The sequence below is a fragment of the Numenius arquata genome, chromosome Z, assembly GCF_964106895.1.
Source record: "Numenius arquata chromosome Z, bNumArq3.hap1.1, whole genome shotgun sequence".
Taxonomy (NCBI): Eukaryota; Metazoa; Chordata; class Aves; order Charadriiformes; family Scolopacidae; genus Numenius; species Numenius arquata.
In genome coordinates, this window is record NC_133616.1 from 23792573 (window position 1) to 23817577 (window position 25005).

Consider the following 25005-nt stretch of genomic DNA (forward strand, 5'->3'; position numbering starts at 1 on the left):
TAGATAAAAATGCAGCAGTGAAAAACCTTTCTCTAAAGAAGTTAGTATCCACAGTGCCTTTCAAGATCCCCATCACTGTGTCTGTTTCCTCTGTGCCTGTACCAGTCAAATCTTTCCAGTGGGACACAGCGACAGAAAAAGGCTGTGGTTCCACAAAAACATAAGCCAGTGTTACTTGGTGCTCCTACTCTTTCCCTCTCTTGTCTAGATGTGTGTATCCTTCTCTGTCCGTAGCTTTGGCTGCTGTATAATCTTACAATGAGCTGGTACAAGGAAGCTAAACTAGCAGGAGGAAACCCATCAGGAAAAATAAAAATTATTGTTTTCTGCTGGCTCAGCTCCCTGAACTGGTTTGGCCAGAGCACCACCAAGGAGGGAGGAAGAAAGGAGACAATATAACAACATACTTAGGTTGGCTTTATTCTGCTTTTGAATTTGTGTCCAAAATTATGCTTTATTGAACTTTTTGAGAGTTTTAAATTTCAAAGTTGAGTTTTAAGTTATAAAAGTTAACTAGAACATATAACTGGGAGTGACCTCCAAAATTACCTCATTTGATCTGCTTATCAGCCATTACATTGTATACTGCTCCTTATGTTTGTTAAGCCTCAAAATAAAGTGAAGTCAAAAGATACATTTACTGTTGAACTATTTCTATCCCTTTTGTGTTTCTGCTTAGCTTTCCTTCTAATTGAGCACCTACAGTTATCTTTTATTCATTTGCACTGTTTATTTTGTAGCTTGAACAGGAAGAACATTTGTTTTTGTTCAAATGTTACAAGAGACATTTGGTAATAATTCTCAAAAAATGTAATTTAAAGATAATGTAAGGAAACTATGTAATGTGAAAACTAAAATATGTACATTTGTCCATCCTTCAGACGTGAATCTTCCCTTTGAACTCCACTGACTTTTAACCTTCTCCACTCATTTTTAACGTTCTAAAATCATCGTTTGTGCTTTTTGTGGCATTAATTGGGAACCAGAATAATATTTGCAGCACCTTGCAGCACCTTCCTGTAACATTGTCTTCTACTGTTGTATTTTCTAGGCACATTTTCAAGTTCCTCTAGCTGGATGTTGTTCTTTATGTGTTTGTGGAGGTATTTAATAGCCCCATTTTGAGGACCTTCCGCTGTGTTTTGGCAGATACTGCCTTATGTTGATTTCCCCCCATCCCCTCTGCTCTGTTGCTATTAATTAAATGGTTTGATATGTATTTAGTATTTGCTGGGATTTTTCCCCGCCCTCCAGTATAGTATACACAGATACATTTAGGGCTAATCTGCCATATCTGTGTATTTTTAATTTACAGGAACTTCTGATAGTAGCTAGTGAAAACTGATTGATGTTATTTGCTCGCATTACTTTCTTATATTCTCTTTTTTTTTATCTTTTTCACTTGGTGCTTTCCTACTTCATTTTCCTGTGCAGCAATACTTGGCTTTTATAACAGTTACAATTGTTGCTTAAATCTCCATTTAATTTTTTTGGAGATTTTTTTTTTGCCTTAACTGCAGCACTGCAGCATGCAAGCATGTTTTAGCCGTAGTTTTCCAGAGACACAGCCTCTGAGCACATATCAAATTAATAGTAACTATGAAAGTTGTAGCAGTTTTTGCTGAAGTACAGATGTGAAATTGCCAATAATGCCAGACTGATCAAGTTTAGCTATTTCCAAACCACAAAGTTCTTGTTAATTTTTGCTGAATATCTAATGTGTTCTCCTGTTAGAAACTCTTAGTCGAAAAATCAGGTTCCCGGAGCACATAAAAAAAACCAACTTCCACAAACAGAAATGTTTTGCTGAAATAATTTTATTGGTTTAAATGAGACAGTAAAACATTTTGATTAAGTCAGATTTTTCATGGCCTCACTGAGGATTCAGGTATATGAATTCAGCTTCATGATCCTGCACAAGGGCTGGATTAAACTGTGGTGAGGAGAGTGAGGGCCCTCACACTCCTGTGTTACTTATAATACAGTCAGTCCACTAAAAGATTAGTAAATCTGCTTGATCTCAGTGACATCCTGAATGTTTTCGCTCCTTTTAACAAGGCCTAAACTTTTTGGAGTTAACAACTGTTAAGTATTCTTCCTAAATTCTGCTTTATTTAAGAACTGTTGATGGTGGAAGATGTATGAGGGATTTTTATTTAATTGAAAAAAAAAAAAAACAACTGAAAATAATCCAGTCTTTTCCCTACACGTTAAGGGGGAAAATTCCTGCATAATTGTATCTTGTTGAATATGCTTCAGATCTAATTCTTTAGCAAACTTTTGGTTTTGGGTCTGAAACTTGGAATAAAGGTGAATTTGGTAGTGAAACTATCATTTTAAATTTTATTACTCATAACATCTTCACATGTCGGCTAGCAGAGGCATGCTTAAGAATGTTGCCAATCTTCCCCACCCACACGCCCTCAGGAAACTCAGCCCGATGTAAACAGCTGCTGCGGCAGCTTTTGTTCATGATATTCTAAGTAGGTTTTGTTTCTCACTCTGCCTAAAGATTTCTTCATGGAATAAGGTAGCATGATTATCCAAAACAACTATGAAGCGGTATGCAAAATCACCAACTATGACCATTCAAAAACCTACGGAAAGTTCCAAAGTTTCGTGTGTGTAGTATATTTGAAATTAGCACTTCTCTTGTGGAAATTATCGAGGAAACACAGGACGACATAGACCATCCTGACCAGACTGAAGTTCAGAGATGACCATAGAGCACAGTTGGTTCCTGTGCCTGGGGGGGTTTATATGCTTGCTTATTCTTAAAGACCTGACAGGTCTCTTTGAATCTGTATCATCCTTATCTTAGGCATGTCTGTGATGCAGATAAACATCACAAAGGCTAATATTAAGACCAAGAGCTATTGATTTCTTTGAAGTGTATGGAAAGATGCATAGTCATCCAGAGAAGGATGAAGAACACTTAGTTTTCTCCTCCCTTTTCCCCAAAAGAATCTTTCGTAGCTTTGGAAGGAGCCAATATTCTCTGGCTTTAAGGTCTTAAAATTAGTGCTTGTAAATTCCCTTCTGCCTAAAATCTTTGCTGGGTTTGGAACCAGGAGATTTTCAGGAGCATGACAGTTCCATATGCCCACTAGAGGGCCTGGGAGATCCCTCACAATGCCTAAATAATTCAGTGAGACTTTTCACAATCCTCTGTCCTTAACTGTTACTGTAACAAAAGCAGTGTCTTTTTATGGAGATTACTCTGTGGGTTTTTTTTTTTTTTCGGCCTTTCTATTTTTGACTCTTGCAGCACAGTTAGCACATTATAAATGTTAGTGTAGTGACAGTATCTGTGTTTTTCACCTCTATCATTTTGAAGTTTCCTTTGTCTGTCACACTACTCTTGAGTCAGAAAAAAGAACCCTGGAATTGTGGGTTATCCAGTGGAAAAACAATATGTGAAAATTCTGATTGTTACAAATATTTTTGTACTCAATATGACAGCATTGACGCTCCTAGATGTAGTGCTTAGTAGCATAAAGATCTTCATGAAGCTGCAGAATTTCAGGGAGTATTCCAGGAAGCCTGAGTAGAGCAGGAAGCCTGAATGTTGCAGGCAGTAGGGTAATAGCATTCTTTTTATCTTTGTGTTGGGAAATATTCTGTGTGGCTTGCCTTATGCCTTTATCACAACTGAAGATGGAGATGTGATATCTGACTTGCAGAGGACAGAGGGCATGATTTTCTTCACTTATTTTCCTCCCAAAAGGAGATTTCCACTATTTACTTCCTATTTAATAAATATAATTTTAAAAAGGCGACAGCCTAGTGCTGCAAAAAAAAAGGGTACACTATGCAATCACATGGCTCAGTTGTGGTTGACTTTAGCTGTGTGGGGTCCTACAGAAGTTAAATTATCCTTTTGTGAGTCTATGGATTCTTTTAAAAGCCATCTGTAAACAGATAATATTAAAAAGAAAAAATATTCATCATTCATCATATGACAGTATTGGTAAACTAAGTTAAATCTGCCTATTGCTTTAGAGAAGTTAATCACAAAGTGGAGTGATTGTTGCCATTTTTTCCACTGGACTTAGAAATATCTGCATATAGACTATTGCTATATGCATAAGAGTTTTAGGCACAATTGTACTAATGCTTTGTAGTCTGACTGAGCACAATGCTACTGGGATTTTTGACTCTTTGCGGAGTAAAAACAAGACTAAGCTGTTCTAAGCTGTTTCAGGGTTCTAAAAACCAATCTCCACTAATTACTTTAATCCTATATGCAGGGCACTGGTGGGAGTAGACATTGGCTATGTGTTGCTGTGTTTATTATTTTTAAATTACAAGTGGAAAAATACCTGTTTCAGAGCTTTTATTCGCATTTATTTTCTCTCGGGATGCAACTGTCTCATTTTTTTCTTTTTAAGGAAGAGAGGTAATTTGCACTGGCAGGTCATTAATTGACAGCTGTACACAGTTGTGCAACTCTTTCATAAAATTTGCATGTTTCAACGTCCTTACTTTTCAGAGGTGGCAGTCAAGTATTAATTGTATGTAGGTAAGCTGACGAGTGGGTTGTTAAGACAAGTCAGAGCAAATTCCAGCAGCTTCGTATTTGAGGGTGAACTTAAGTAGAGTATGTCCTTTTAAACAAGTACTGTAAGTTAACACCTTTTTTAAATGTTCACTTTTAGATGGGGGAAGATAAAATTGGAATGCGTACAGCATTATTTTCAATTTAGGACAAAAGGGCAAGTTTCTGAATTAAACAGTTATGCTGTAGTCAGTTTGAAGGAAAACTCTTGCAGGACTGATCCATGGTCTGTTACAACCATGGTCTGTATCTTGCCTCTTAACGTTGGTTGCTTTAGGAAGTTAACGTTGAAGAATCTTCATAATGGCATAGCTAGACGTTGAAATAATATTTCATTTGTTGTCATTGATTGATTTGTTCTGAAATAGAGGATGTATATGCTTAACTTTTATGCCATCTGATAACCTTCAGTGATACATCTAATCCTTTGAGGTTTTTTTAATCCCTCCAAATTTTAAGTTACAGTGTTACCTTATAGCACTGATTTTCTTCAAGTATGTATAACAAAGCTATCTCTACAGAAAAACCCGAAGGGCACTGTACTATAAAATAAAAGGGCTTGCCATTACGACAGCATGTAAACATGCTGAGATATTTGGTAGAATAAAATTATTTTAAAACTATGCGACATCAGTGTACGAATACTATTGTTTAAGGTAACTTTTTAGAAAGTCCTTCGCACTAAAATCTGAGATGTTCCTTTTTTACTATGGTGGTGTTCTAAAGAACAACTCTGTTCAGATCCTTCTAATGCTCAGTATGTTTCTTACACTGTGTTGAAAATTTGATTATTCTGTACTGTCATTTCAGCAAACCTGCGACCTTGAAAACGTAAAGCCTGAAACAAAGCGGTATCTAGAGAAATCAGTTCAAGTGGGAAAAAGAAATGGACTCCATCTTCCTAAAGAAGTGCAGAATGTAAATATGGACTATTAGTTTATAAAGCAAAGGTGACAAGCTATTGAAGGGATGAAATTATGGTTGTATAGCTGTACTAAGCATATATTTGAACTTTGCACTTTTTGACCTATTTAATTACTGCTCTAATTTTAACTGGTCTTAGTTCCAGATCCATCCTTTAAACTTCAGTCTCCTTAAGGTTTTTAAATTAATCTGTTAGACACTCACGGTACTCAGTGGATAGAGGTGGTATGCATCACCTCTCTTAGGTGATGAGGCTAGGTTTTGCTCTAGCCTTCTAGAGTAAAAGTTTACCTGGAAGAGTTTTGTTAAATATTCTGATTACAGAGAATGCCTGAATTAGATTCCTAGCCAAGAGACTTCTCAAAAAAGCTTCAGAAGTATGTATATTTATTAGAAAGACACAGCTATTTTAATTTCAATTATTAACCTATGTTGTAAAATGTGGCCAAGATTTTAGCATTTTGACTAAAAAAACTTGAGGTAGCTTAAGGGGAGCACAAGCCACACTGAGAATTTTGGCCCCAATTAAGGGAGACTTTACTCAAGCATATAAAAGCACTTGTCACTTCTGAAAATCGTGAAGTAAAATTGTCAGCATCTGAGATGCTGACATAATTCTATTTAATTCTGAGTGATGTTGTATAACAATCTTGATTTATGACTCTTGAATAGACTTTACCCTTTGTAGAAAGTAATCATTCTTCAGCCACATCCTTCAGTTAGTGGGAACAGCTTCATGTGTATTTGCATTGCTTAAGGGCAACTGATGCCTCTAAAGCAATTTTGAAAGACTTTATAAGGATACAATAGTTGGATTACATTTAAGTAAAAACTTGACTAACGGTAGTCTCTGCCAGGTTTTGTATTTGGTGTGTATTCTACTGGTAACTACTGTGTTTATGTGACTTGACAGTAAGGGGTAGAGGCATGCTATCATTAGAAACTGTTTCAGATGGGTGAATATCAGGATTTTAAAAAAGGGTTTGGAATAGTCTTGTCTTGTGTGGATATTCTCTTCTTTTTGTCATACCTGTACAATTTCAAAGGAGTATTATTCAATAGGTTGCATATATTTTTACTCTCTTAATTCTCATTGATTTTAGTGCGTATTTTTACACTTAAAATTGTAATTTAGTCTTTTCAAATAAAAGAAAAATAATTGACTGTTAGCACATAGTGTTGTTCAGAGAACACGTTTATGTGTTCAGTCCCTTCTGAGGTGAGAACACAACTGAAATGCTGTTGGGAATGGTAGCAACCATGTTGCTGTGGACATAAAGGAAGCTGAAAGGGAGACTGAGGGAGAGTGAAGCCTGATGCTACCTGCAGTCAGTGTGTTACTTGCTCAATGCTGGTATTCTCTGTCAGGTGGTAGAGACCCAAGCTGCAAAAAGTATAATTCTATTCACGTGGAGGATAGCAATTGCCAAGTTTGATTTTTGTTTTTCAACTGAGTTCAGTTTATACCTGATGCAGGAAATCAAGACGATGAAGAAAAAGTTGAGCGAGCTGTGTATAGACTTTAACAAAAACCTGAATGAGGAAAACACATTTCTTGTATTTTCTAAGGAAGAACTTGGTGAGTAGTATGCTTGCTCCTTCCGTTTCTTCAGTCTTCCGGTTTTATTGGAGTAATCTTTTTTGACCCAGTGAATGATGGTTAGATCAAGTGAAATTCTGTTTTCCAGTCTTCTCTGTTTCCTTTTTAATCCTTCCCCAAAGTAAGTTTAGAATTACCCTTTGCAGGTGTTTATGATTTCTTCATAGATTTTTGCTTCCTGAAGCATTTGCCTTGCATCAAGTTAGCATATCTAGCCTACTGGCTTTTTTTCCCTCATAACTTTACACTTCTCTGCTTCTTTTCTCACTTTTCCACCTTAGGACAATCCCCTGTGTATTATATACATTGCAATTATTGGAAAAACTTGCTGTCCCGCAATATATTTTAGCTACTTCAGTCATTTAAACTGATCTAGAGAATTTGGGGATTCATTATCTGAAGGGCATGGCATAAAATGTGCTTTGATAGCACCAGAGATTTTTTTATGTCATTCAGTTTTTATCTGATAGCCTTACGTGTATTTCTCATTTGTCACAAGTGTTTTCAATTTTTATTTTGCTTAGTTGTGATTTGCAAAAGCTTTAGCAAATAGTTATAAAAAGAGGGGTTATTTCCATGGAGATTTCCGATGTTAAATTAGGTTGCAGCAAAACAAATGCAACAATCTCACAAAAAGAGAGGGAAGTGGATAATTCTGGTAAACATTGTTTATTAAATTGTATTCTATAGAAGGCCTTCCTGATGACTTTATTAAGAGTTTAGAGAAGACTGAGGAAGACAAATATAAAATTACTTTAAAGTATCCCCACTATTTTCCTGTCATGAAGAAGTGCTGCATTTCAGAAACCAGGAGAAAAATGGAATCTGCCTTTAACTCGAGATGCAAAGAGGTATGTTGTATATTGACTGTTCTACATGGTAATGACAGAATTGAAAAATGGAGCTAGACATTCAAATATTAGATTTGAGTGCAAATATATTGTCAAGTACTACAAAATCAATACTTGTCAGTGTAATCTTTAGCTGTTCTGTGCTCCTATTTATTCTGAAGTCTAAAGATCTTAGAAGTTGATGATATGCCCGTTTGAAAGTACATATCTTAAAGTTTCAGTGGAGTAGAGGTAGGATTTTGCGCTGTTGCCAAATTTTTCCTACAGTCTTCTGCCGTTGCTTACTGCCACTTTCCTCCCAGAGAAAGACATCTGAGCATAGCTTCTGTAGTGCTTTGGGATTCTTCAGAGTGAGGGGGGTTATTTAAGCACACATTTTAATTATGAAATACATGTGATTAAATGGAAAATTAACACATTGCATATTGATGAGAACTTTAACTAGATGTTAAAACCTTCCTAATTTTTATAATAGATTCATTTAATCATCCGAAAAATAGCTGGAAAAATGCCTTATAAAAAGAAGAAATATTTTCACAAATAATATGTTTGATACTGATGAGACCAGGCACCTAGACAGGTACAAAAGTAATGAGGATAGAAGAAGTGTCATTCAGGCAATTTTACCAACCACTATCAACCACACAAGCTTAGAGAATGATGGCAGGGTTGAGCTTTTGTGCTGGGAAATGTGAAGGGTATAAGATAAGATAAAATGGCACCAAGGACTGAACACTCTGCAAGTCAGAGGGATTTGCTGTTAAAACTGTGGGACAATCTTCAAACCTAGTGCTTGGGAAAAAAAAATAAAATAGCTTTTTCACTGAAAAATCTCACTTTTCCAGAACTGGAGGTCAACACAGTTACATTTTCAGCTTCCCAAGGATCCTCCACCACATTTAGGTCAGGGCCTGGGGTTTTTGTGTTTCAGATCTCTTTTGTCAGAGTGGCAAAAGAGGGAAATTTGTAAACAAGCTTTCAGTGTTGGCACAATAGTTTTGCAGTCTGTCTTCACCACTAACAAGCAATTAAGATGGCTGTCAGCCATTTCCCTGATATCTTTCACATTTAAATGACTGATAAATCTTTGTTGCAAAGAATTTATTTCCTTTGTTATTATCCTAAAAGGAAATGGTATATCTTTTGATTAATTAAAACAGATAAATTATAATAAGGAGAGTAACGGATTAATGAGAAAACTAGCTACCCGCAATCAAATGCTGTGACAAAGAAATTACAAGAATCTAGCTAAAATTACATTCTTCTATATTTATATCTTAAAATATTTCATTTTAAAAGTCTGCTGTTTCTTATGATTACATGCATTTTCTGGTTTCATTCTACAAATTTGCCTCTCTTCTTTTTTAGGAGAACACAAAAATTCTTCAGCAATTGCTTCCACTAAGGGCAAAAGTAGCAGAGCTTCTTGGTTATAATACACATGCCAACTTTGTCCTGGAGGTAAACACTGCAAAGAGCACAGATAACGTAACAGCCTTCTTAGGTTTGTTCTTATTTATAAACAAAACTTGTATATTTGGTGTGGCAACATGACCCCTCAGCCAAGATAAATTTAAATGGATAGATTGATAGATTGGTCCAGGCCGGAAGGGACCTCCAAAGGTCATCTTGTCCAACCTTCGCGCAGTCAGCAGGGACACCCCCAAATAGATGAGGTTGCCCAGGGCCTCGTCGAGCTTCACCTTGAAGAGCTCAAGGGAAGGGGCCTCAACCACCTCCCTGGGCAACCTGTTCCAGTGCTCCACCACCCTCAGAGTAAAGAACTTTTTCCTAATATCCAATCTAAATCTCCCCTTCTCCAACTTAAAGCCATTGCCCCTTGTTCTGTCATTGCCGGCCTTTGTAAACAGACCCTCCCCAGCCTTCCTGTAGGCCCCCCTCAGGTACTGGAAGGCTGCTATTAGGTCTCCCTGGAGCCTCCTCTTCTCCAGGCTGAATAACCCCAGCTCCCTCAGCCTGTCCTCAGAGCAGAGGTGCTCCAACCCCCTGATCATTTTAGTGGCCCTCCTCTGGACCCGCTCCATCAGGTCCATGTCCTTTCTATATTGAGGGCGTCAGACCTGCACAGAGTACTCCAGGTGAGGTCTCACCAGAGCAGCAGTAAAGTGGCAGAATCACCTCTCTGGATCTGCTGGCAACACTTCTTTTGATGCAGCCCAGGATGCGATTGGCCTTCTGGGCTGCAAGTGCACATTGCCTGCTCATGTCCAGCTTCTCATTCATCAGCACCCTCAAATCCCTTTCCTCAGGGCTGCTTTCTAATACCTCATCCCCCAGTCTGTATTGATAGCGAGGATTGTTCTGGCCCAGGTGCGTAACTCTGCACTTGCTCTCGTTGAACCTCATGAGGTTTACTTGAGCCCACCTCTCCAGCCTGTCCAGGTCCCTCCGGATGACATCCCGTCCCTCTAGTGTATCGACAACACCACACAGCTTGGTGTTGTCTGCAAACTTGCTGATGGTGGACTCCATCCCTCTGTCTATACCGTTGATAAAAATGTTGAACAGTACCGGTCCCAGCACAGACCCTTGAGGGACACCACTTGTCACTGCTCTCCATCTGGATTTCAAGCCATTGAGTACCACCCTCTGGATGTGACCATCCAGCCAATTCCTTATCCACTGAACAGTCCACCCATCAAATCCGTATCTCTCCAGTTTGGTCACCAGGATGTCAAGGGGGATCGTGTCAAAGGCCTTACAGAAGTCCAGATAGATCACGTCCATAGGTCATCCCTTATCTACGGACATAGTCACTCCATCATAGAAGGCCACTAGGTTAGTCAGGCAGGACCTGCCCCTAGTAAAGGCATGCTGGCTATCTTGAATCATCCCCCTGTCCTCCATGTGCCCAAGCATGGCGTCCAGAAGGATCTGTTCTTCTGGATCTTCCCAGGCACGGAGGTAAGGCTGACAGGTCGGTAGTTCCCAGGGTCCTCCTTTCTACCCTTTTTAAAAATGGGTGTGAGGTTTCCTCTCTTCCAGTCCACAGGGACTTCACCTGACTGCCACGACTTTTCAAATATCATGGAAAGTGGCTTGGCAACTACATCAGCTAGTTCCTTCAGGACTCTGGGATGTATTTCATCAGGTCCCATGGACTTGTATATCTTCAGGTTCCTCAGTTGATCCTGTACTATGTCTTCACTTACAGTGGGAGGGACTTTGTCACCTTGGTCACTAACTTGTGGGCCATCAACATGGGAGCTAGGAGGAAAGGGCTTGCCAGTGAAGACTGAGGCAAAAAAGTTGTGGAGAACTTCTGCCTTCTCCTCATCCGTTGATACAAGTTCCCCACTGTTGCTCATCAAGGGGGGTACGTTTTCTTTGACCCTCCTTTTCTGGTTAAGGTACCTGTAGAAACCTTTCTTGTTTTTTTTTTACATCCCTTGCCAAATTCAGTTCTAGCTGTGCCTTGGCCTTCCTGACCTCATCCCTACACAGCTGGGCAACGTCCCTGTACTCTTCCCAAGATGCCTGTCCCTTTTTCCATTTTCTGTGTAGCTCCATCTTGCCCTTCAGTTTGACCAGCAAATCACGGCTCAACCATGGTGGTCTCTTGCCCTCCTTGTATTGTCAGGATTGAGATCTTTTGTGGTCTATAGAGAGCGTCCTTAAAGATCTGCCAGCTTTGTTCCGCTGCCTTGTCCTTGAGGGCCATTTCCCACAGGGATCTATTTACTAACTCCTTGAAGAGTTGGAAGTTTGCTTTCTTAAAATTTAGAGTCCTAACTGTGCTTCTCGTGGGCTTCAAATTTCTTAGGACAGTGAATTGCACTAGGGCATGATCACTGCAGCCCAGGCTGCCTTCAACTTTGACATCCCTGATAATTTCACTAGCATTTGTGACCAACAGGTCCAACAATGCATCTCCTCGAGTAGGGCTGTTAATTTCTTGTCTCAAGAAGTTGTCATCTAGGCACTCTAGGAGCTTCCTGGAGTGCCTGCAGCCAGCCGTGTTGCTTATCCAACAGATGTCAGGGTGGTTGAAATCCCCCAGCAGGATGAGAGCCTGTGATCGTGATGCCTCCTCAAGCTGGAGTAAGAAGGCATCATTGACAGGCTCTGCCTGGTCAGGAGGCCTGTAGTAGACTCCTACCACAAGGGTCCCTTTGTTGTCCTGATCCCTAATTCCTACCCATAAGCTTTTGACCTGTTCATGGCTATTCTTTAGCAACAGCTCTTCACACTCTAGCCACTTCTTCACTTAGAGCGCAACACCTCCACCCTTTCTTCCTCTCCTGTCCCTTCTGAACAGCTTGTATCCCTCGATGGCCACACTCCAGTCATAGGATTCATCCCACCACGTTTCTGTGATGGCAACTATATCATAGTTTTCCTGCTGTATAATGGCCTCAAGCTCCTCCTGTTTGTTGCCCATGCTGCATGCGTTTGTGTAGATGCACTTCAGCTGGGCTGATTGTCTTGCCACTCTTTGGGGGGGACGAGCCCTATTTCCCACCTGACCACGTTTAGTCCCTTCTGTAGTTGCCAACCTATTACTTCTCCTTATGACTTCGCTACTGTATGGAGGTTGGAGGGCCTTGCTCTCACCCCATCCTTCCAACCCTGATGTGTCATCCTGCCACTTGCCACAGACCCTTCTGATATTGTTGTTGTTATCCGCCTCAAGTGAAATGACAGGCCAAAGGCTATCCTTAGGCTCATCTCTAGTGTACCTGTGTTTAACGCCTTCCCCCTTCGAGCCTAGTTTAAAGCCCTTTTGACAAGCCCTGCCAACTCATGTGCCAGGATCATTCTCCCCCTCTGAGACAGATGTACTCCATCTGAAGTTAGCAGATGTTAAATACATAATTGGGTCACAGTGTCCATCATGTTTAAATAGAAAAGGAATACTCTGTTGCCTTGATTCTGGCATTTTTTTTTTTTTTTTTTTTTTTAGACCATAGCTGTACAAATGTAATTGCTCTAAAACAGGGAAACCAAGACAAAAATCTGAAAATAACTGCTTTGTGATAGCAAATATAGGCAAGTGGTTATGTCTTTCTCTGCCCCGAAATGCATTTATGCTAATTTAGAACCAGAATAACATGCAGCCTAAGCAATTTTATCAGTTTAAGAGGGTGCATCAGTTGCAGCTTTTCATTCCCTTAGGTTAGCTGCAATTTTTTGTGCGTCTGTAGCCTTAGTTTCTTTTTCTTGTACAACTGCAATGAGAGATTACAGTATGTGATGATGCAACTTCCATGATCTGAATTAAAAAATGTAATCTGGAATGATAGATTAAATTTGGAGTTCAAATGTCCTCTAATGGAATTTTATCTGAAAACAGAGATATCTTGAAAATTTTAAACAGAGCAACTTACAAATTTATAGTCATCCTGATGACCTCAGTGGGCCAGCTCTTGTGCATAGGGTTAACCTCTACTTTCTGGAATTATGTAGTTACACAGAATAGTATGTGTTCCTGTATTAATGTGTCCTAAGACCACTTAGGATTGTATATCGATATATCGTTTAAAAAAGAAACCCAAAATAATTTAGTACAGCAATAAAATCTGTTTGGTGGAGGTTCACATGTGCCTTTTCACCTCTAATTCTGTCCCATTTCTCCTGTTGTGGTGTCAGCTCAGCTCCATATTTGGCAATAACAATTGTCTGTATATTTGTCAATGAACTTACACTTAATTTTTATTTATAATTAAATGTTATAATTACCTGTTCTTTTTAAAGTGCACTTAAATTAGCTTGGACTTTTTAATATTCACTATATTTTTGTAATTGTAAATGGGCTTATATAATACTGTGTTCTTTCATTCATTACGAAGGTTAATTAATTTAGAAGTTATTGTTGTGATTTTAATTTCTTACAGTATGAGATCGTATACTTTTCTATTCATAAATATCATGTTTCATTGTAATTCCCACAGACGGAGAATGTCCATCAAATTAATTGTCAGCTTTAATTTAGTTCTTTTGATATATCCTCAACTACAGCCATAACATTATGACTTCCTCTGCTTTATTCATATATATTTATTTTTTAAATCAATGTTCATAAGCCAGTCGTATGGTTAGGAAGAAAAGTGTTCTGTCCTATAACATATTCTGAATTTAGCATAATATGAGCTGCAAACAGTATTTTGGTCATGTAAACGCATATAGTCCCTTACAGCCTACCTATAAACAGGAGTGGCAATTCCTGAATTTTACACTCTAGATACCAATACTGAACATTAACCTGAATTCTTAAGGAAGAAAAAAGTGTCTGGTAGTCCAGAAATGCTTACAAGAGAATAAGTACAGTATGTACTTTATGGGAGTTTCAATAAGCTTAAATATTTTATATTCAATATATTGGATTCATAGTTCTATGACCCTCTCTTGTCCAAGAAAAGCTATATTGGAAAAATATTAGGATCACAGAGATTAATATCCAGTGGCTTTAGTAGTCTAGAAGCCAGCCATCGCATAGCCAAGAACTCTTTAGTCTCTTGTTCTTTTATAGGACTTTATCTTGAAGCAGGTCATAATGTGTTTTGAAAAGTCTCGGAAGAAAAAGTAGTGTTTGAATTTTGCGTTTCACTTCTGGTGACTAATAGTAGTTGTAGTCTTTGGCTTCAAGCAAAAGTGTCTGGTGTTACTTTCCATTTCTGGATGTCTTTGAAAACATCTAAGTTTACCAAAACCCTTCACAGTACTGCTAGGCCTACGTGGACTTCTGTATTATTTATAGCATGCCTGCAATTAAAACTCATTAAGACAAGAAAGTAGACAGTTTGCTTGCAGTTATTCAACAAATGGCAAACTCTAACATTCACTCTTAGGGGCATGTGCTTAAAGATGTGAGTGTATTTTGTAGATATACATGTTATAATAAGGAATACAGAAGTTGATTACAAGGCTATCTTTGTTTCAGATGATTTAAGTAAGAAGCTAAAGCCATTGCTTGAGAAAGAAAGGGAATTCATTCTAGATTTGAAGAAAAAGGAATGTAAAGAAAGAAACTTTGATTATGATGGAAGAATCAATGCATGGGATCTTCATTATTATATGAACAAAACAGAAGAGCTGAAGTACTCCATAGATCAAGAAAAGCTGAAAGAATACTTCCCAATTGAGGCTGTTACAGAAGGCTTACTGAATATTTACCAGAAGCTGCTGGGACTTGTATTTGAGAAAGTAGAAAGTGCTCATGTTTGGCACGACAGTGTTACTCTTTATACAGTAAAGGATAATTCAACAGGAGATATGTTAGGGCAGTTCTACTTGGACCTTTACCCAAGGTAATTATGACTTAGTGGTTTACTTCTGTGTTTAAGGTCTTAGTAGGTTGCTGGTGTGGTTGAAATTAAATGTATTTGGAAGTAAATATTTGTCCCACTGACAAGATTATAACTGTGTTCATTAAGTTGTCCTCTGGACTGTTTTCCGATTGTTTTCGTTTTTTCTTTTTTTGCAGTACTACTGTGTTTCTTGCTTATATTTGGGTCACGAAGCATTGCTACTTTGTTCATTTTCTTTAGTATTGCTGTCTAGTCAGTTGTCCATAACTTTTTGCCTCTATGAACTTTTCTCCTTCCTAACTGTGTTTTTTCCTAATACTGTGTTTTACATTTAATTCACGTTGAACTGTTACTCCAGTCTCTTCAGATCAATTATATTGCTCTTTGCCAAGTGTTCTCAGTTTCTCCCAGTTCCTCTTTACACTTTATGTGTGTATTTTGGACCCTGTTGTCCAGACTGCTGAAGAAAATAACAAATAGATAAGGACCAAGAATAGATTACTGTACAGAGCACACCTTGAAATGTACTTCCAGATTGATCTCTATAGCTCTCCAGCTCTCTTTGTAGCTATTTACAGCATCATCTGTGTTTTGTCAGAGATTAAGATACTGGACTGATTTGACAGGATTTATTCTTAGCTAGTCCTTTTTGACTGTTTTTTGCTTTTTTTTTTTTTTTTTTTTTTTTAATTATTCTTTAGCAACTTACAAATTGGCTGATACCCTTTTTTAATATAAATTGATTAAGGCTTCTCTGCATTAAGAAAATGTGGTTGGTCAATACAGTAGTACATAACTTGTTCTTTTTAAGACAGGCACGTTATACCCTTCACCTGTTTGGCCTGCATCCCCCTTGTTGCACATGAACTGCTGAAGCTATTTTTAAGTAAGACTCTTCTGACTTAATTGCCCAGGTGACTACTCAGGTTTACGGCAAAAATTTAAAAATCCTTTTTCTTTAAACTTTTGGATCACACTGAAAATACAGTAAACTGTATTATTTCATCTTCTGTAATGAAAGAGAAGAAATATTGCTTCAGAGGACAGAACCTAGCCCTTCCTGTTACAGTAGCAGTTTAAAATAGAATTGACTTACTTTGAGTAAAAATCAGATTCTTGTAAATGCTGCAGTGAATCTTAGACTGATGTGATTTAAGTACTGGAGTTTTTACCCCTTGTGCTCTTAGCAGGATCTTAAACTCAGTCTTAGAAGTTGTGAAAAGATGTAATTTCTTTGTGTAAAGCTTTAAAGAGACACTGACTGATTGTCCCTGTTCTTGAATAGGCTTCACCATTCTGGTAAGCAGGCTTATAATTTGAAGATAATGTCTGATATATTTTCTTATGCAGAGAAGGAAAATATGGGCACGCAGCATGCTTTGGTCTCCAACCTGGCTGTCTTCTCTCTGATGGCAGCAGAATGATGTCTGTAGCTGCTCTGGTAACCAACTTCACAAAACCGGTATCAGATCGCCCGTCATTGCTGCAACATGATGAAGTAAAGACTTACTTCCATGAATTTGGTCATGTAATGCATCAGATATGTGCACAGGTTAGTTCCAGTGTAAGACTTACTTATTTCTCAACTGTCTCAAAGCAAGGTATAAGTCTATTTTGGTGGTCTCTAATTTTAGTACATATGCAGTTTTTTTATTATTTTTCAAATTGGCAGGCAACCAGGCAATTCGTTGTTTTGAATTTTTATTTAAACTACAGCAATGAATATACCGTCTTATGAAAAACATTTCCATAGGAACATATGCTTTTGCATTTGCACCATGGAGGTACCTGTGACGAGTGAAAAGGTCCATGTGTAAGGTAAAGAAGTTGCTCAGTGGTGGCTTCTGTTACAGCTGTGAGAGGGCTTTTTATTACTTCTAGTAGCATGCTAGATATTTTAAGCAAAAAATGGTTGCTGTACCTAGGAATGCAAATTATTTGTGAATCCAGATCACATCCAGCATTTTGGCATTTAGTACTCTTGAGAGCTACTACTCTTGACATCAAAAGCATAAAACAGGTCTTGCCTGAGCTATTGTATTTTCTGCTCTCCTCTCTGACAGTTGGGGTTCGTACAGTGACCAGAAAGAACTGAAACTAGTCTGCAGATTTTGCATCAAGATGTAAATAAAGTTATAAAATTGGTCATTTCATTTTCACTTACACATAAAATTAATCCTGCCAGATGATAAATTTATTATTGGCCTAATGAAAATGTCATGTTTCAGAGTGTTTCAGTATTTATTCACAAAAAAGTTCATATAATTATCTATGAAGCCAGACATTAAGTAGCACTGCTTCTATCTTCTTTATAAATAAGTACCAAATAATAAAATCAGAGAAATATGACACACATTAGGTTTTAATTCTAGACCTTGATCCTAGAGACTAGGACTGCAGAATAAAGAGACAAAGTCAGAAATCCATGTATTAAATCCAGAATTAAACAACTAATGTTCAAGCAAACTTCAGAACAAGTAGCTAGATCTGCTTAGATATTTTTCCATCATGTTGAAGGTAGAAATATAATGATTATTTGATCATCTTCACCCTGAGACAGATATTTCTGAGCTCAGAAATTGAGAAATAAACCCTTTTCCTTTTAAACTACCTGGAAGATGTTTATAAATGAGACACATTCAGCATTGGTACAGAATTGACTTCAAAATTTTGATGCCAATGAGGATGTGCCTGGGTCTTGCCAGAGCCCCTTCTGGGCAGCCCAAGCCAACAATTCCAATGTTGTTCCAATGTACTTCACTTGCTGTGGAATTGCTCGCGGGTCAGCGAGGCCTGCCTTCCCAGTTGTCTCTCCTGCTGCTCAGGTGGTTTCTGCATGCATAGCTACCGTACTTACTGCTGTTGTATTTTATGTACCTTGTTATTTGCATACCTGCAAATAACTTGCTAGTCCCACATAAGAACATCCTGTCCTCTGGGATCTGGTGTGCAAAGCACTATCTTGTTTCATATGATGATTTGTTTAAGCATGTTAAAAACTTGACATTCAAAGGGTATGCAGGGTCGGACTGGGTGGGAATCTGCAAGCTGCTGTTTGGAGACCGATGCTCCTTGTGATACACTGGGGGTCTGCTGGGAAGTGAGGTATCAGGGCAGGAAGGGGATCTGTTTATGCCATTAGGGAAGGAGAGCTATTCAAGTACCTGAACCAAAGGTAGTAATATTTTTTGTTAGTGTATGGGTAGAGGAGGATATCTGGAGACCAACAAAATCCTGCACTCCTCTTGCCTTTTGCTCTAGCCACCTCTGACACCATTTCTTCCAAGCTGATGCTTCCTAGCTTTTCTTCATTGCTGCTATTCAATGAGAAGGGCCAGCCTGTTACAACTGTGGATTTGAGTAACCCACAAGTGTAAATGAAGGCAAATGTTTTTCTCCTTTTCTGCTGTTCTTCTGCAGACATGCGTGTGACATAGCTGTCAGTTCAATGTATGTCCTATATTATACATGCTTTTTTTTTGTAACCCTGCAAGAAAGTAAGTTCAAAAACCAGTACACCTGTGGGCATCTATTCCCCAATGGAGGAAGGAATCTAAGAATATCTACAGCTCTTAGACAGGGCGCTTGAGAAACTGAGAATTCTCGTTTTCTTTTAGCACTTGAAATGTTTTGTTAGAAAGTTTCTGAGAAGAAACAATAAACAACAATAAAATTGGATCAGCAAGAGGAGGTAGACATAAGACAAATGTGGAGTGAGATCAAATAATTTCTGTTGGCATTTGAACAACTGTCTTTCAAAACTGACTGTTTCTTTTTAGAAATATTTTGGGTTTGGAAAAAATTTTAATGAAGATTTTTAACTGTACAAATCCTTCAAAATTAGGATCTGAAAGAGGATCTTTAAACATAAAGTGATTGACAGTACTGAATTGAAAAACAAAAAGAACTCTAATGTCCTTGGCTTTCAGAAGGAAGATTCTTCTATCAGTGATTGAGTGTTAGATTTGGAGACTTTTCATGAATAAAGTTGCTAGGATTCATTTCTTTCAGGCCATGTATTACTGGCTCAAAAAATTATGCTATATGTTAACGATATGCCTTATGAATGAAGACAGTTAGGACAAAGCTTAATAGGATAAGTTGGTCAAGTAAAATCTTTGAATCAGTGAGGTAGATTGTAATACAATAAACAATATTACAAGTGTATAATTGGAGTTTATTTTACTTTGGGGTAATACAACAAAATTTTATAACAATTTACAAATTATATCATTGTCATAAGACAACATGGAAATATTTGTATTGCTGTCATAGCCTAAAAGGTAAAAATCAATAAGAAAACTGAAGTACTATTTCACACCGGTAGAGAATGCAGTAAGTAACTAGTGAATAATCTATTTTGTTGCTTGGTAATAGTCTTATATCTGAATTTTTGTCCTCCTTTTGTTAATATTCATTTTTTAATTATTTTTGTTGACCTGTTCGAATGATTCCTTTTGCTGTGATTAACACTGAAATTCTTGTATCTGAAAGTTTATATTCTGCTAGAAATCCTGGCTTATATTTTCATTTAATACAATGGCTTTTCCTTTTAGACTGATTTTGCTAGGTTTAGTGGAACTAATGTGGAAACAGACTTTGTAGAGGTACCTTCACAAATGTTTGAGAACTGGGTGTGGGAAAAAGAACCACTACAGCAAATGTCAAGACATTATAAAGATGAGAGCCATGTTGCAGACACACTTCTTGAGAAACTTGCTGCCTCTAGACTGGCTAATACAGGTACCTCTCTCCCCTCTCTTCCCCCAGTGTATGTATAAAAACCTATCATGAAAAAATGTGGTGGGAAACTTAGAAGGCAAATACAACAAGCCTATTAAATTTCTTCTGTGTGTACATTTATCACCATCTTTCTGGGTTTGTTTGCATGGGTACCACCATTAGTAAAGGCTATGATGACAGATACCACTATTTGCAGGAACTATAGCAGCTCTGATTTTCCAGGCTTCCCGTAGGACTAAAATACCTTTGCATTTCTCTCCGTGTGACTTTCTTCCTACCAATACCTACTTTTCTCATTTAAAATTGGGGTAGGGAGGAAAGTCCTGAGTTTTCTCTGGGTTTTTTTGTTTTGTTTTGTTTTCTGGTACCCCAGGGCATGCACTATGCATGAATACAGTATTGTATTTTCTACATGTGTCATCTACATTTGATTTGCACATGACACTTGACAGACGTGGAAGTTGTTTACAAATTTACTGAACATGCACAGCATATGACAGACAGAAGTGTTGTAGTCTTGCCTTGCCCAAACAACCTCTTAACTTCTCAGTCCAGAATCTTAAGTCCATGTTCTCTACCTTCCCAGCAGAGATACTGCCTTCCCAAACTTCCCAATTCTCTTCTTTTTCCACCTGTTGTGCCATCTTACATGTTATCTCCAAACCAAGATTGTAATCTCTTGTCATTACCTGTTATCTCATTATTCTGTTACTTTCACCCCTCTCTCCCTCTAATCAGGACTCCCCCAGTATCATAGTCTTACCCACTTACTGTACAATTTGTCATTATGACACTGCTATTTATTTCATACTGCTTCCCTATCCTGAACAAGAAGTTCCTGTCCTTCTGGATTGTACAGGCACTGTAGCTACATAAGCATTTTGTCTGAGTAAAGGTTCACATCTGTAGCTTCTTCAAAAAAGCCTAAAGGAGCTGCAGCAGCAGTTCTTGCTGTTCTTTGAAGTGTCTTAGGGGTAGATACACTTAATATCATCTGTGAAAACCCCGAATGAAGTGGTATACTGGAAGCTGAAGACAGCTAAAAATATAATTTTAAATACTGAAATTAGGTTTTAAAATATCTGCTTTATTTTGCTTTTGGTCTGTGAGGAACATTTGAAGAGATGGAACTTGTAATGACAATTCCCTTACTAAAAATGTCTCTCAACTTTTTGTAACTGAAGCAATTCAGATGGAAATGACATAACTCCATTTTTTCTATATTTAAAATTCTAATAATTTAGGATGCATGTTGAGATCTTTGAATGAAAGGTGCTAAAGAAACTTCAGCTACTTTGATGACAGTTAATTAAATATTCTTACCCAATTAGGCCTTTTAACCCTCCGTCAGATTGTTTTGAGCAAAGTTGACCAGGCACTGCATACAAAGCCATCTGTTGACCCAGCAGATGAGTATGCTAAATACTGCATGGAGATTCTAGGAGTTCCTGCCACCCCAGGTATGTCAATATGAAGCCTTTATATAACATGTCCAAATGGTTTGATTAAACATGCCTTTCTTTCCCAATAATGCTTGGCATACAAAATACCCAAGTTGTTGTTTATAAAAAAACTACTTCATAAAAATCTGCTTTATGAAGCTGAAATAATTACTTTGAATTACTTACTAGTGATCTTAATGATCTATTCTGAAGGAAGATGAAGGTAAATATAAAATAGCCTTTTGCACGTTATATTTTAGAGTGACATGATGTGAATACCATTTTAGGTGATGTGTCACATCTGTGTTGGATGTGCAACTAGCCTAAAATGGGAAATTGAGTTTTCTTCGTAGTCAACAGAATATGGCCAGTACTCTGAGGCATAGTCAGACCCTTAGTGTTAGAAGTTTCAAAGTAGTTGCTAGAAATTCCTTATGAGTTTATTCTTAAAGTTGAAGTACTGTGTACATCAAAAAAATAACTACATTTGATTTAAATAAATTAATGTTAATCTGCTTTTCAAGGAACGAACATGCCAGCTACTTTTGGACATCTGGCAGGGGGTTATGACGGTCAGTACTATGGGTACCTGTGGAGTGAGGTGTTTTCCATGGACATTTTTTATAGCTGCTTTAAACAAGAAGGAATAATGAATCCAAAGGTAGGTGATGAACACTTTTTAATACTTTTGTTGCGCTTTGTCTCTGAAACCACATTTATTATAATCGTGGTCCATAGCTATAACATCTCAAGTACTACTTCTGTATCTGTTAAGTTCAGATCAACAAAAAAAGGTGTATAAATAACTTAATTACTTTAGAAAAATGATCTTAAAATTTCCAAGAGCGCTTAGATTTTAATACAGTTCTTATATAGTCATGTATTCATTCATTATGACATCTTTAAGACATTGTGTTGCATTGACTAATTGCGAGAGCAGATGCATATTCTTCTGCTGTGAAAGCTGTATGATAATGATGTTCTGTGTCCATTAATAGTAACTCAAGTGTGTGCTACTTTTATGCAGTTATTATTTAGAAAACTGGATTTGTTTTATCTTTCTCTTTCACAGCACAGCATAGCTTGCAAAATTTTTCCTCTTTATTTTTTCTCCAAAGTGGCTTTTGAAGTTCAAATCATTGACAGGTTCTAGATTTACTCGGCTTTTTTTCCCTTGTGTAGTTCTCCAGCCCCTTCTGCCTCCAGCAGAAAGAAAGGATAGTTAGTGATGCGGTTAGTAGTCCTTCCAATTCTGTCAACCCTTTTTAATTTTTCAGAGATTATAGTAATAGACTTGTGAGTTGACATGCTGCGGTTCTATAGCGGGAAAGGCATTTCAGTTTTCCTGATCCTCTTAGCAGTCCTCTGAATTCAGCAGCCAACACTAGTTCTTCCCTTCAGTAAATGTATATGAGAGAGAAGTAAAGGAGAGAGTGGAAAGTCCTTGACTTTACTGTTCCTCTCCCGGAATTTGCCTTCATTCCTCCTGTTCCTTATCATAGCAACCAGAACTTCTAGAAATGTCCCTCGCTCTAGAGGGTGGAGAAAGAAAAGAAGATGAGTCTTTGTGCTGGACAAAGAGAGGAGTCCGAAGGGGAGATAGGGTAGGGGCTAGAAAACTGAGGCAGTGGTTAGGCCAATAAAATCCAAAAAGGGTTTTATGAAGAAATGCAGCAAACTAAATAGTTTGAGAGAAGCATTGATGAAAGATTTGGAGGTCAGTCCTGCTTATTCAATGGGGATGTTGTCTCTTGTAAGCAAGTGCAGGAGAGAAGAAATAGCAAGTTAAATGAGAGAATAAAATAACTGTTTAATAAAATGCTGTTTGTGTAGATCTTAAAAATGGCTTTTGAATCAGACTGCCTGGGTTTTTTTAATGGTGTGCAGTTGGGAGAGATGGATAAGGGTGCTGGCACCAGTCTTGTGGCGCTGTGTGTCAGTTCCCAGTTCTGATACACGCACACCCCTTCAGTTTCATCACAGACCTTTTTTTTTTTGTTAGCTTGACTCCCTACTCTCAAAACTCTTTTCTGAGTGATTGTATAGTCAAAACTCTAAGATACAGTTTGCCAGAATTGCTCTGTGACCTTTACTTCTCCTGAGGGATGATTCTTATTTTTTGTGGGGATTTTTGGTTTTTTTGGTCTGTGTAAGGGAGACTTTGAGAATAATTTAATTATGCTAGAAGTGAGTATTTGCTACGGTTCAGCTAAAAGGCAACTAGTGCCTCTTTGAATGTGAAGCCTGCTATCCCAGCTAAGTGAGGAAGAAAAAGGATTATTTATATGTGTGTGTCAATCACTCCCTAGCATACGTGTGTGCACACACACTTTGCTTGAATGGTGATATAACTTCAGGGGTAATTCTGTGGAGATTTTCCCTTTCTCTTCAGAGCAATTCTCTGAAGAATTTCTCAAATTGGTTCTCGTTCCCCTTATTTGCATTCCATGCAAGTGTAATAGAGTTCCACAGGACGGGACAAACAGCCTTTTATAAACAAATACTAGATGCCAGTCTGATTTTTGTAGTTACACATATTTCATTATATCTAGATTTAGACTCGTCTTCAGAACAGCAGGAAAGGAAAACAGCTGTAGTATTATGTCTAGGACTTTTAGAAATTTGGCTTACCTCTTCCTGTTAGAATAAAACCTCTCTTCCTGTTTTGAGCAACAGTTATAGAAACTAGTTTCAGAGACTGTATTTGTAAAAATTCTTTAGCAGACACTTAACTCTTAACTTCATTAACTTCATTGGTTGTCACACTCCTCGGTTCTCGCACATTATCTGAAATGACCTCTGGTCTTCCTAGAACTGAGCAATGTGCTGGCTCTGGAGAGATGACAGCAAAGACTCAAGTCTACTCAAATAACACTTTTAAACTATGAAGAGCAATATCTTCATTTACTGCTGATGTTCAGGAAACTAAAACAAATAGTGAAGTGTAAGCAATACTTCAGTGTGGGGGGTTGGGGATTTTTTGCATTTTAGTTTTTTCCAGTTGTTAATTCAGACAATGCAATTAGTAATGCAGTTAAGTCATGGAAGTCCATCTAGTTAATAAGACCTATGCTTGTTTTTGCAGCACAGCCGTCAGGAAGCAGTGTAGTCCTGTAATCTCATAGCTTTGACGTGTGTGGGAAGTATATATGTGTATATACAATGACTAAAAGGAAGAGCATTGTTTTCTCAATGTCAGAAGCATCTGAGACATCTGCATGCAAAATAATACTTTTCTCATTGATAGTCATGTCTCAGAGGCCCAAAATTCTCCGGATATGTTCTTTAAAATACGACCTCTTGTTAAGAAAGTCCTCATTACTTACTGTTGTCTCAGAAGCTTGGTTCATTCTTTTTAAAGGAATCCATTCCTTCTGAAGTAATAATGTTTCTTCCTGAAAATAAAACCTGAATTAAGTCTCTGTTACATTAAGATACTTTAATAAGGGAGCGAGAGGTGTTTGTATATATTATATATACTACTACGCATATAATATGTGTGTATGCTCTATGTCATTCCTCAATGCTACATATATCTGTCTCTGAACTATCACCTCTGCTCTCCAAACAGAGACTAAAGAAAGAGAAATCACTGATTAAGAGAGAATGGACGTTAGGT

At 37.8% G+C, this 25005-nt stretch overlaps 1 protein-coding gene across 1 annotated transcript in view; it reads left to right on the forward strand.

Moving 5' to 3' along the window:
• Window positions 1-25005, forward strand: part of NLN (neurolysin) — a 43590-nt gene that overhangs the window by 17712 nt on the left and 873 nt on the right. Inside the window, exons 4-12 of the mRNA XM_074166029.1 lie at window positions 5369-5476; window positions 6959-7061; window positions 7773-7933; window positions 9302-9437; window positions 14835-15201; window positions 16552-16753; window positions 19758-19944; window positions 21276-21404; window positions 21911-22047. Of these exons, the coding sequence (XP_074022130.1) occupies window positions 5369-5476; window positions 6959-7061; window positions 7773-7933; window positions 9302-9437; window positions 14835-15201; window positions 16552-16753; window positions 19758-19944; window positions 21276-21404; window positions 21911-22047 (1530 nt within the window). The remainder of the gene's footprint in view (window positions 1-5368; window positions 5477-6958; window positions 7062-7772; window positions 7934-9301; window positions 9438-14834; window positions 15202-16551; window positions 16754-19757; window positions 19945-21275; window positions 21405-21910; window positions 22048-25005) is intronic.